The 13,725-nt window shown below is 35.0% G+C and overlaps 2 protein-coding genes across 3 annotated transcripts in view; both read left to right on the forward strand.

Moving 5' to 3' along the window:
• LOC135214742 (intraflagellar transport protein 22 homolog) overlaps positions 1-13,725 on the forward strand; it is a 475,747-nt gene that overhangs the window by 270,419 nt on the left and 191,603 nt on the right. The window lies entirely within an intron of this gene.
• The window catches only part of LOC135214741 (adenosine kinase-like), a 70,717-nt gene that overhangs the window by 42,281 nt on the left and 14,711 nt on the right, over positions 1-13,725 (forward strand). For both annotated transcript variants that reach the window (XM_064249078.1, XM_064249079.1), the window contains one exon: positions 1,989-2,153. In XM_064249078.1, the coding sequence (XP_064105148.1) occupies positions 1,989-2,153 (165 nt within the window). The remainder of the gene's footprint in view (positions 1-1,988; positions 2,154-13,725) is intronic.

A 13,725-nucleotide genomic window follows, 5' to 3' on the forward strand; every position in this document is an offset into this window, starting at 1 on the left:
ATGAAAACACTGTTGATTAGCAGATTTCATACAGATTTTTCACCCCATCATCCCCTTTTAGGTGGACAGGACTCTGCTGAATAAGTCTAAAGCTTTAATTATTCTGGGTGTAACTTTTGACCCTTATGTTACTTATGAGAAACTTCTAATGAAAGTGTCAGCAAATGCTGCACAAAAGTTAGGTATTGTATGTAAGGCCTCATATATTTATGACAGTGCTAAAGTCAATTCACCTGTTTTAAGTCAATTTTTTCTTCCTTTACTAAAATACCATTCTCCAGTGCAGATGTCTGCTCCTACCAGGATTTATCTCTTTTAGCTATTGGAGTTCTTAGTGATAGATTAGACTGTAGAACAGACTCCCTAAGGATGTCATGCAATTGGAACTTGAAAGTTCAAGTGAAGAGGCAGTGCATTACTACACTAGTACAATTCTCCTTGCATATTAATAATAGTAATCCCTCAATTGTCTGGATAATAGAGCCAAGGACCCATCAAATAATGTCAAAATCTGGATAATGACACGTAAATAAATCTAGGGGTGTGTAATGGTAGTTCCCTAACCTTCCTCACCTAACATTATCAATACCACATAGTAGTTAACACTTAATATTTTTATAAACAACAACCATCATACTTTAAACTGAAAACTTAATGCAAAAAGTAATTATCTACTTTATTTACTCAGATTTGTTAAAAAAAAAATACTCCATAAATTACATTTAAAAGCACAAAATGCAATCCCCTTGTTTTTCTCTTACTCAACATTTAGTTCTGTAGGCTACACATTTTTCATTTACTTTAAAATACATTTTACAGCGCTACCCCACTTATTTGTGGGGATAGGTTCCAGAACCCACTGCAGAAATGCAAGATCCCTCCATAACTGCTTATGACTGTCTGTTTTGAAAGTTCACTGTATAATTTAATAATTCAAACAAAAATAAATCTTAAATTATGATACTAAAACAGTTTGATAATATTAGTTCAAACAAAAATACACCCCAAACCATAGTCCCACAACACCCTAAGTCAGCTTAGATTAGCATTTTACAACTGTTACTCTTACGACAGGGTTTCCGTTCTTGAGACACGTCGTAAGCCGGAAAATCGTCAAAAATACTTAGAAAACCATACTTTTAATTCTTTGGGTGTATTAAAAACTATGTAAACTGTATTTTTCATAAGAAAAAACTTCAAATATTGATTATTTTGCATTTTTGGAGTTATATTTCTTCTGTCAGATTGGCATCGTAAGCACTATAACCCTGGAACCTGTGTCGTAAACCTTGAAATAATTTCTGATGAATATAATTGAAAAGTGTCGTAACCCATCGTAAGCCGGGGACTGTCTGTACACCCTCTAAAATGCTTATAACAATGATTTACTAATTATAAAATATTAATGTAAACAGCAAAATATTTATAAAATGTTTAATAAAAATTGAATAAATCTTTAATATAAATTAACTAAATCTGCCTTACAGAACATTTGACAACAGCTAATCAAGTTATCCCTGTACTGTACATAAACATAGCCGTTTGCTCTCACAGTATTGAAGTCATTCACTTTTCCATTTACGTTGGTAAACAGTTAAAATTATTGCTAATTTGTTTGTTATCATAAAGCCATACTGTTTATTCACTAATTATTGTATTTTTATTATATTGTGTTCATGACTATATAGTAAAAATTTTTATGATAAAAACGATTTAGTGTACTTGTACTACTTTAGCTGTTAAGTTGATTCTGGGGTAGGCTCCAGAATGAGCATAACAGGTTGACAATTATCTCTCTCTCTCTCTCTCTCTCTCTCTCTCCTCTCAAGATGTAGTATTTGAAATGATATTACTATAAAGTGTTTTTGGATAGAGCATACAGCACTGTACAATATCTAAAATATTCACTAATTATATTTTAATTTTATTTCCCAGTCTGCTTTCTTATTGGGAAATATGTTTATTTAATCAGTTTTGTTTTTTCCCAGGTATCCAGTAGAATATACAGCAGGAGGATGTGCACTTAATTCATCACGTGTCTTTTGCTGGGTATTAGGAGAACCCAATAGGGTTGTTTTTGTAGGTGGCATCGGCAAAGATGAGGAAGCTCAAAAACTTAAAACAATAACTCAAAATAGTGGAGTTGTCAACAGGTAATTATTGTACAAGCATTCTGAAATATCATTGCTATTTGTTTTAATATGGTAAGAATATTGACTGAAATAAGCCTCCTTAATGTGTCCTTTTTGTAGATAGATTTGCTAAACTGGACCAGGGGGAGAACCTGTACATTTTTTTCTACACAATGTACAAACCTGTGGTCCTTTACATGAGGAATTACATTTGACGAAGCTGGACATCTACCACAAAACTCCTGAACAAGGTGTTTAGGCAGTAACTACCATCTGGTAGGTGGGAATACCCGCCTGCCTGGATGTAAGCATTCCAGTTTTGCTTTTGGCCATCATGCGATGCAGACATGATTTCGTGAGCTCTTGCCTGACTGTTGTTAAACTTGATTTTCCTGTTTTGATCTTTTCTTTTCTTACTTTTTTATATACTACCGAATATGCTGAGTTTGATATTTGTTAATATACAAATCCATAATTTGTGATAGTTTTGCAGGCTGCCTTTCCCCAGTGTGTGTCTTGGGGCTAACGGCTAAGGGCATAACATTCATCCCCTATCACATCCTCACACTCTCTTTGTAAGGGCGCGACAGTATATCTTTTACGATTGATTTTTGGGCGTTGCTCTTGCCAACTGCCCTGATTGCTCCTGTCGCTGTTGCTGAACTTCCTGTAGTTATTGTTGGCCAAGCTGCTCCTTATGTTCTCCCACCACAGCTGCCTTGGTCACTCCTATTACTACTCCAGTAGAAAATGTCAGAGAGGAGTTTGAGGAAGAATTCTTGTGAGAAGGCCACCTTCTTCAAACTTATCCTCACCTGCTAGTTCTGTTGCCTTCTACCCTTCTTCTTCCAAGGCTCATCAGTCGAGGAAGAATAAGGCTGCTTCTCTCCCCCCCCCTAAGTTCCTTCGTGAGGCTTCTAGTGGGCTGCCTCCCCAATATTTTTAAATACTTTGTTACTAATGGTTAGATTGTAATATGCCTTTTTTGCTTTATTTTTGCATAGTTCCAAAACATATGGAGGGTAACATAATGAATCTCCTATTTTATCAATAATTTTAAACTCGTCTTAAAAAAATTCAGGACTACAAATTCTATAAGTTCTGAGATAACATACAGGAAAATGTTGACATCTTAATTTGTTTAGCATGGTTAGAGTAAAAATGAGTATATGACAAGTTATTTGTGGGTTTCCTATATACAGTCAAACCTCGGTTTCATACATTTCGGTTTTTGTAGACTTTTTTTTCTACAAAATTTTGTCTTGGTTATCGTGCATTTCCTTGGTTTTCATACACTCGGAAATGCTCCATCCGTGGTCCAGCACGTGACTGGGCCCTTATCAAGCACCCAAACAAAGCATCCCATCTTCTTTTGTGACCCCTTCTGCATATGTGTTCGTTGTTTTTGTTCTTTTTTTATGTAAGTGCAACTGCTAAATAAGCCATCATGGTGCCAAAGGAAGTTCCAAGGCGAGAAACACTAGAATTTAAGAAAGAACTCGTAGCAAAGTATTGGAGGAAGTTGCATGTCAATCTCAGTGAGAAAATGCCTAGAACAGGCGTTGCTGTTAGTGAATTTAAGGCCAGCAGAGTCTGGTTTGAAAAATTCAGGAAACGAATGGACATACATAATGTGCCTACTTCAGAGATTAAGAACATGTTTGCAAAGTGGAATGATGTAAAAGATTTTGTGAAGAATTATCATCCCAACAAAGAAGTTGTAATCCATGTCTCCAACATGTTTAGTGACAATGCCATATTTAACTTTAGGCAAATTTTAAAGAAATGCCAGAAACAAATGACTCTGAACAGTTTTATTGTGTGACATGGGTCTAGTAACTCTCAAGCTGGTTCTAGTGCCAGTAAAATACAAAGAGAAGTAACCCCAGGTAGGTCCTTGACTCCCGAAGTTTTTCTGGAGGGAGATTCCTCTTCCAAACAATAACCTCTCCTCCTCCCTCTCCCCTCGTCTCCGTCTTCCACACGCTTATTATTAATAGGTGTTAGTTTTTCCAGACCTCTGAGTCTCAAGTAGACTCTTCTCAGGCTGGTTCTCAGGGATCAATCCTGAGAAGAAGAAGAAGAAGAAGAAAAAAAAAAAAAAAAAAAAAAAAATTAGACTTTATTTGAGAAACCCGTCTTATTTAAAAAATTTATGATTTTATTAATTGAAAAATCCCTGCTTTCCGCAAGAATATTTTTCATTTCCGAACTCCGCAGATAAATAGATCTTTGCTGGGTCCAAATTTTGGGCACTCAACAAGCAAATGCTGTACTGTCATGGGTGTTTGACATCTGTTACATTTCACTGGGTCAGCATGTGGTGTTGACATCAAGTGACCATGTGAGAATCTTGTGTGTCCTATACGTAGCCTTGCTAGGATCACCTCTTTTGCTCTTTCCTCCTGTGAGGATGTCCTCCATGCATAGACTTCAGTTTTTATATTTTTAAGTTTATTTGTTGTTGGCACCGAGGCCCATTCTTCTTTCCAATCCTGGTAAATTAATGTTTTAACTGATTTTACCCAGTCTGACACTGGGCATATGAAATTGTTGGAGGGATAGTGCAGGCTAATTTGGCAGCAGAGTCTGCATATTCATTTCCTTTTATTCCACGTGTGCTGGGATCCAACATATTTCCATTGATATTCCTGATTGGAGGAGTTGATGAATTTTATTTGAATTTCCTGTACTATTTGGTTTCCTGGTTTATACTGTCTTATTGCATCTATAGCGCTACGTGAGTCACTGAAAATAACAGAGACACTTGCTTTTGCCTCAGATATCATATCTAGAGCCATCTGTATGGCTGTGACTTCAGCAGTAAATACTGATGATATTGAAGGTAGGCTTTTTTTACTTAACATATTTTTCGAATATGCAGATGCTCCTACTCCAACATTATTTTGGAGCCGTCTGTATATATCATAAATTTGTCGCCTTTTCTTCTAATGTGCTCCAAAGCATGTTGGCGGTACATTTCCGTACTTGTCATTTGTTTTTTGAGTAGGTAAGACAGGGAGGTACATATCTTAACTCTATTTAAAATCCATGGTGGTGGCAATTCCATTGGTGGGTGAAAAATTGGATTCATATTATGTATGTTCATTATGTATCTAGCTCTTTTTGGGAAAGAGCTAGTACTATTAACTGCTGTTACTTGATTACAGTTTTGGAAGCAGTAAGTTGCAGGAGACGATCCTGCTTGCATTGAAAGACCTCTTTGTATTGTTATTAAATTACGGTGATGTTTTAAGGGCAAAACACCTGCCTCCACCAAAAGTGAGTTTGTTGGGGACGATCGGAAAGCTCCTGTGCATAATCGCACGCCTTCATGGTGCACTGCATCGAGAGATTTTAATGCAGATTCTGAGGCGGATGAATATATTGGACAGCAGTAATCTATTATGGATAAGACTGTTGCCTTATATATCATTAATAAAATGTCTCGTTTTGCTCCCCAATTAGTGTGTGATAACTTTTTTAATATGGCAAGGGCTTTGATGCCCTTGGCTTTAATGTATTTGATGTGCTCTTTCCAATTTAAATGTTGATCAAATATTACTCCTAGATACTTGATTTTTGTACAAAATTGTATTTCAGTGCTATAAAGATGCAGTTTGATTGTTTGGTTCTTCATCCACCTTTTGTCTTTGTAGAAGAAGATTGCTTTTGTTTTATCAGTTGAAAATTTAAATCCAACTGAATTTGCCCAACTACATATATTTGAAATGGCAGTACTGAGAACTCTCTGAGCATGTCTCAGATTACTACTCGTATAGTAAATGACAAAGTCATCAACATATAAACTGTTTTTTACACCACTTGGTAAATTTATAGTAATGTCATTGATTGCTAAAGCAAACAATGTACAGCTCAAGACACTACCTTGAGGGATTCCTTCTTCCAGTTTATAGGTTACTGAGTAGGAATTTTCTACTCTTACTTGAAAAGTTCTGTTTGTTAAGAAGTTCTTAATAAATATTGGTAAGTGGCCTCTTAGTCCCTTGGAGTGGAGTTTTTGCATGATGTTATGTTTCCATGTTGTATCGTATGCTTTTTCTATATCAAAAAATATAGCTACTGTTAATTTCTTTTGTTCAAAGCCTTTTTGATATGATCTTCTAAATGTGTTAAGGGATCTAGGGTTGATCTGCCAGCTATTGAAACCAGATTGTGTTGGTGTTAAAATGGATTCTTTGGTTATTACATACGTTAATCGTGCATTAACCATTTTTTTCTAAGATTTTGCATAGGCAACTTGTTAGAGATATCGGTCTATAATTGGATGGATTACTTGCATCCTTTCCTGGTTTGTTTATTGGAATAATTATGGCATGTTTCCATTTATCAGGAAAGACACGTTTTAGCCAGATACTATTGTAAAATTTTAATAAATATGATTTAGCTATAGGAGCTAATTTTTCTATCATTTCAAATGATATTTTATCATATCCTGGTGCAGAGGGATGACAAGAGTTGATGGCATTATCTAGTTCATCCATGTTAAAAATATAGTTATATTCCAGGTCTTCAAGAGTTTCAAAATTGAGTATTATATTTTCTTTTTGTTTTCTGATACTTTGAAAATGTGTATCTAGGCTGGAGTAAGCACTGATGTTTTCAAAATGTTTCCCAATTATGTTTGATATTTCATAAGTATCATGGTATATTTTTCCATTTAAATGTATTGCACTTCTTGGAGGTCTTATATGTTTTCCATTGATTTTCTTATCTTTTGCCAGACATCCCTTGTGGATGTGTTTGAAGATATGTTTGAGACATATTCTTTCCATGATGCGATTTTTTCAGCTATTACCGTTTTTCTAAATTTGGCTGTATATTTGTTATATAGTGGTTTAATGTGGTTAATTGTTATGTTTGTTATAACTATTTTGTTTAATATGTTTATACTATAGGGCATTTTGTTGAGTGATTTAAGGCGAGTTTTGAGTCTGTTTAGATTGCGACTCAATATATGTTTTATTTTACTTAATGTTGTTAATGTTGGATTCCACCATGGGACAGGGGATTTTGTGGAATGTGTTTTGGTTTTTGGAATACTTTTATCTGCAGCATTTATTATGAAGTTTGAGAAGGATTCACATGTAGTATTGTGATCTTCATTATGTGGGAATGGTGGTATGTTTCGTGTGTATAGGAAATATTTATCCCAGTTAGCTTTTTGGATATTATATCTTGTAGGTGGCAATATTTTGACATTACTTAAGTAGTTCAGAATGATTGGGAAATGGTCACTTGTGTATGAATCGTCTAGGACGTTCCATTCAAATTTCTCCGCTACATCATTTGAACATAATGAAATGTCAATTGAAGAAAAGGTTAGGTGTGTATTTGAAAAATATGTTGGAACTTCACTTTCATTGAGACAATACAGATTGTGTTTCATTATAGTATTCTCTATGTTGATTCCGGATGTGTCAGTGGGGTTATTAATATCCCATAATGGATTATGTGCATTAAAATCTCCTACTATAAGTAGTGGTTCCTGTATACTTTTGCTAATAAGTTCAGAAAAATCACTGAAATTTGCATTGAAATTTGGTTGGTTATATAAATTACAAATAGTAATTTTACTTTTATCAGGCATATACAGTTTAATTGATGTTATTTGATATGGCATAGATGGTATGTCAACAGGTTCATATGTAATGCTATTATGAACGTATATGGCTGTGCCTAATTTTCCACCGTCAGTTGGTGAATAACAGGCAATTTTATAGTGTTGGATATTTGTAGGGTTACTTCCTATATGTTGTAGACATATGCACATTGGGTTGTGGTCTCGTATGATTCTTTGTAATTCACCCAGACGTAGTCGGGTTAAGAGACCATTTATATTCCATTGAATGATTTTATATTCCATTATTGGGAGGAATTGGTGTTAAATTCTGTAAATTGATTGCTGATTTTACTTTATCTCGTAGTTTATATGCATTTGAATTTATTTGTGGTTTTTTAATCGTTGTATTTGTATGTTGGTTATTAGATTCTGCAGTTGTTTGTTTTTCATAGTTGAATATTAATAAGTCTATTTTTGATTTTATAATTTCCTTTTTGTATTTTAAGGATTCAGAACATAATTCGTTCTCATGTTGGTGTGTTAAAAGGGCACCTCCTTAATTTGGTAAAATTGTCAATACAATTTCGTACTGTGTCCTCTGTCTTGGTAGTTAGTTGGTTATATGTACTTACAAAGCATTCATTACAACCACAAGATGAAGCATGTTTGGTAATGTTAATTATTGGTTCAGAAGTTTTGGTTTAGCTTTAGAAATGTCTGGTTTTTGTAATTCTATTGTTCCTTTTCTGTAGTGATAAGGACTGTTGTTTGAGGGGTTATTTGTTTTGTTGTTGTTAATGGGATATTTCGGTCTTGTGGATGGTTGGGGGTGATAGTTATATTTTGGTTTGGTTTAATGGTATGATTTTCATTAGTATTATTTGATGGAAATTGTAAAGAGTGATTTTTACTGTCCAGATGTTGGCTGTTTGATTGAGATTGAGGGTAATTGTGTATTTCCACTTGTGATGAGGTTAGTTTAATATCTTTTTTAAAATGTTCTCCTGGTGTAGTTGGAGTCTCTCTGGATTGATTGTAATTTTCAATATTTACTTTTTTTCCCTTAGGTGGGGTTCTTTCTAGAATTCTTTTCTTTTTGCCAGTTCGATTATCATCATTATTTAATTCTTCTTCTATTGGAAGTTCTTTTCCATGGATAAACTAAATCATCTATGTTGGTGTGGTATTGGTTGTTGTAATATCACTTTTATTTTGGGGTTTTGGGTTTCAGTATTATTGGTATGAAATCCAGTTTCCATGTTTATACTATCTTGTTTGTCATTGTGCTGTTTGAGGTCTTGATTTTTAGTCACATTTGAAAAGGTGGGGGTTTTGGATGGATTGTTAACGCCTCTTACTTTTAGCTCAAGTCTGGCTTCCATGACTGACATTCCTGTCCTATTTATTAACAACTGAAGTTCTGTGTTTATATTGGTAAAATGAACACTCCTTAGATTTTGCGTGATGGGCTAGTCCACAATTAATACATTTTGATTGTTTACAGTTCCAATTTAGTGGTATGGTCATCTGATGCACAGACTGCACATATAGCTTTATTACGGCATCTTTTGTATGTGTGTCCATACCTTGAGCACTGTGTACATTGTAATGGTTTAGGAACAAAAGGACGAACTTCTCTATTTTGTCCAAGAATTTTTATTTTAAATGGTAAGTCTTGGCCTGTAAATTTTATTTTGGCAATGTTGATATTTTTACTTTTATCTTTCCTACTTGAAATAGAGTATATTTCTAAATCATGGATATTGTTATATCTCAATTTTAGGGAGTCTAGCAATAGTTGTTTTGAAGGAAGCTCCTGCTCGCTATTGGGTAGGATGACTGTACCCTGTACATAATTCAATGTTTCAAGGGCTTGTAATTATTACCTTATATTATTATTTCTTTTGTTATACTTAAAAAGGCAGTGGACTGCTTTTTATTGGTTACTTGGATAAGCCATTCATTGTCCTTGATGTGTCTGCATTCCATGTCTTGTGTTGGATATATGTTAAGTAATTTGTTTTCTAGCATCGCTGCTGAGATTTTGTTGTCAGCTTTGAGGACTAGAAATCTTGACCAATTATCTGGTCCAAAGAGGTCATCAAAATGTACCAATGTGGGATTAAGTCGGTAATTTTTGTTTCTTTTTGGTCCTTGTTTTATGTATGTTGCTTGTCTATTATGATTTTTATATTTTTCTGTATTGCTGAGAGGATTATTTGTCTCTAATTCAGAATTATTGTTCATCATATATGGTTCCATTGTTACGATATTGGAGTTTACCAATTTATTTTTGTTTGTTTCTTTTGTATTTATGCACTCTATTTGGTTTTCTGGCTCTGCTGCTTTACTTGGAACAGGGTGTCCTTTGTATCTTTTATAGTACTTTCACTACTTGTGGCAGTACCTAGGAAATTCGGGAGTGACGTGCCAATGGTCATCAACTGTGCCGTAGTTTTTCCATCATGGGGCCCAGGGGTACTCAAATCATTTATTTCACAGTTCATAAATTTTGAGTTTTTACACACACACACACACACACACACACACACACACACACACACACACACACACAAATTCTTGAAAAGATATCATTGGCCCTTCGCGAAGTTAAATTTTCTGCCAAAGGCACAAGTGAGAAAGGACTCCCAAATGTCCGCATTCCCTACCCTACCCCAAAAGGGGATGGCATAACATGATTAGTATGGCCCAAGTGTAAGCAGAACCCGCTTGCTAGGACTAAGAGTATTATGTTAATACAATTATCCCCATCCTAATCACATTATGGGCAAACTGGATAGAATGCCGAGAGTTCTATTCCTAGAACCAGGCCCCCCCTGGAATCCGTGGTCCAGCTCCACAGAATAGTTCCGCCTGAAAAATAGGTCGAACATTGTCGGGTAGATGATGGATCTACCACAGTTCTCACTATTTAGCTTCGGATTTAACTCCACGTTAAGCCATGATATGTTTTCTCATTTATTTGCTTTCAAAAATTTTGGCAAAAAATGGAAAGGTCCACATAAGTTTACTCGAAAATATATAATGTCATATGGGACTCTTGGGTTCGAACCTGGGAAGAGATTCCTGAGGTTCGAGAGCCCCCTCACCACGTCAAGGTGGTCCCAAAATGAGGGGGTTCCACACGCTAACAGGTGTTTTCCATAAAGGTAAGAGTAATGTTAAATGTTCATTTATTAATTTCATTATTCATTTATATTTATTTATCATTGTTTTCTCTATGTAAAACTGTGTTAAAACCCATAAAATGTATTTTATGTTAATATTTTTGGTGATCTGGAACGCATTAATTGTATTTACATTATTTCTCATGGGAATTATTGTTTTCCTTCTCGTACATTTCAGTTTTCGAGGGAGGTTCTGGAATGAATTATGTATGAAAACTGAGGTTCCACTGTATTTTAAAACTAAAATTGGTCTAGAATATACTATAAAAGTACTTGTTCCAAGTCCCCAGTTTCACTTACCTTTCTGCTGTTTATTTAAGGATATATGTATATGATATATACAGGCAGTCCCCATCTTACGACGGGTTCGGCTTACGACGTTCCGAGGTTCCAATGCTTTTCAATTATATTCATCAGAAATTATTTCCAGGGTTACAACGCTTGCGATGCCGATCTGGCGGAAGAAATATAACTCCAAAAATGCAAAATAATCAATATTTGAAGGTTTTTAGATGAAAAATGCAATAAAAATGCAGTTTTACATAGTTTTTAATAAATCTAAAGCATTAGAAGTAAGGTTTTCTTAGGATTTTTGACAATTTTCCGGCTTACAACAATTTTCAGCTTATGACACGTCTCAAGTACAGAACCCCCATCGTAAGCCGAGGATTGCCTGTGTGTGTGTGTGTGTGTATATTATATATATATATCTATATATTATATATATATATATATATATATATCTATATATATATATATATATTATATATATATATATATATATATATATATATATATATTATATATATATGTGTGTGTGTGTGTGTATGTATGTATGTATATGTATGTATGTATGTCTATGACAAATGCGTGAAGTGTAGCCTTCCGTCTTAGCTAATGGCTGAGCAGGAAATCTTTCTCCCACATTCCCCCCCCCACCCCTTCTCTCAGATACCAGCAAACCTTCCCCCACACCACCCCACCCCACCCCACCCAAAATACTTGAAAAGACAATAGATTTGATACGTTTGCGGCGGGTGACTCGCAGACTTTGAATTGATCAGATAAGTTTACGGGAGTTTTTTTCTTTGTTACCGATGCACAATAACAGTCATTAGCAGCTCGAAAAGTGTTCTCAGCTTCAGTTACAAATATATGAGTCCTGTTATACATAATGTCATTTGTAACATAACTGTGGTAATTGTTTACTACCATACAATGGTTGAAATACACACCCAAATGGATGTTATCCAATTCGGTTGTACTTAGCAAAATTTTGTTTCTCGTTCGGTTGTTCATGGCTGTACACATTTACCAAACGAGTAAAAGGTTAAAACAAAACTTTCACAATTCTCTTTTGCTCTTTTTTTTTTTTTTTTTTTTTTTTTTTTTTTTTTTTCCTAGAAGATGGGATAAAGTTAGGCTATTGTAATTTGGTTTGTCTCTTGCTGCCTGGTTGTATGCTGCTGGGCTGCACCCGTTACGAGCGAAATTTAAAAATATTTTCAAATATTATTGTATCAGTATCAATTGCTAACCCCATCATAAAATCGGATTATCATAAGACAGATTATCGTAAATCGAACACTACCTGTATTTGGTAGTACCTCAAAGTTCGAACTTAATCCATTCCGGAAGGCTGTTCAAGATACGATTTGTTCAAAATATGAAACATATATCCCCATAAGAAATACAGGCAGTCCCTGGTTATCAGCAAACCCAGTTAATGGTGATTCAGTTTTATGGCACTTGTCGTGCACCATAAAATCATTGACTTATGGCAGCATAACGTACCAAGTTCCGGTTATCGGCGCTATAAGGTGACAATAATAGACTTATGGTGTCACTACATACCTAAAGAAGGCACCATTATCTGGTTATCGGCACCATTAATCAGATATCTGCGCCATGAGCCCCATAAATATCAGCACCCTTCTGAAAACAGTACCCTTACCGATAACATGGGACTGCCTGTAAAGGGAATCGGGATAATTCGTTCCAGCCAACCCAAAAAGTCCCCGTTTTCATATTTTTTTTCTCTTACTAACGTCTTCAAAAGTTAAATCAACAGTGTAAAGTCATAAAACAGGACGTTATATGAAGTAAAATTTTTGACAAAATTTTCTTTCTGTGTATGATTTACAAACTATTTGGTGAAAATGGCACACAGCTGGTGGGGGGATGGAGGGAGGAGAGATGGGAACCCTTTGAGGAAACCAAAATGGTTGCAGTAGGCAAAGATTGATAACAAAATCAATTTTATTCACATTTTACAAGGATAATCAAAGGAATCGATAATGTATGTCTGATTGGATTGAGAGAGAGAGAGAGAGATCAGCATGTATAAATGTTGACATGTTTACACTTGAATCTTAAGTGAATGAAAGAGATTAGTTATGCCACAATACATCAATTTACTGTTGGCAGACAACAGAATTTAAAATAAACGTGAGGAGTTTGCAAACAAATAAGTAGTAAGTAAAGAATGCAAGAAAATAAAGAGATTAGATAACTTTTCACAAGTAGTCATTTAAACAAACATCAAAAGCATGCATAAGCTGATCGCGGTGCCAGTTTGTTTATTATAGAGCTGAGTTACTTTTACGGTGGTAAAAAATCATAAAAAGCAATTGTCACTAGATAGGTATTTACCGTAACAAAAAGAAGTGATTTGGGCAGATTGAGTGTAAGTGAAAGAAACCAGCGAATAATCATCCCTGCTCACCTGGTAAGTGAATAGGAAGCAGACGCCCATCATCTGTCTCCTCTCCTTTCTATTGTCTTACTCAGCACCAAACACTGGCTCAAGTAAGACCCTTTT

This window comes from Macrobrachium nipponense, chromosome 46, assembly GCF_015104395.2.
Source record: "Macrobrachium nipponense isolate FS-2020 chromosome 46, ASM1510439v2, whole genome shotgun sequence".
In the NCBI taxonomy this organism is placed as follows: Eukaryota; Metazoa; Arthropoda; class Malacostraca; order Decapoda; family Palaemonidae; genus Macrobrachium; species Macrobrachium nipponense.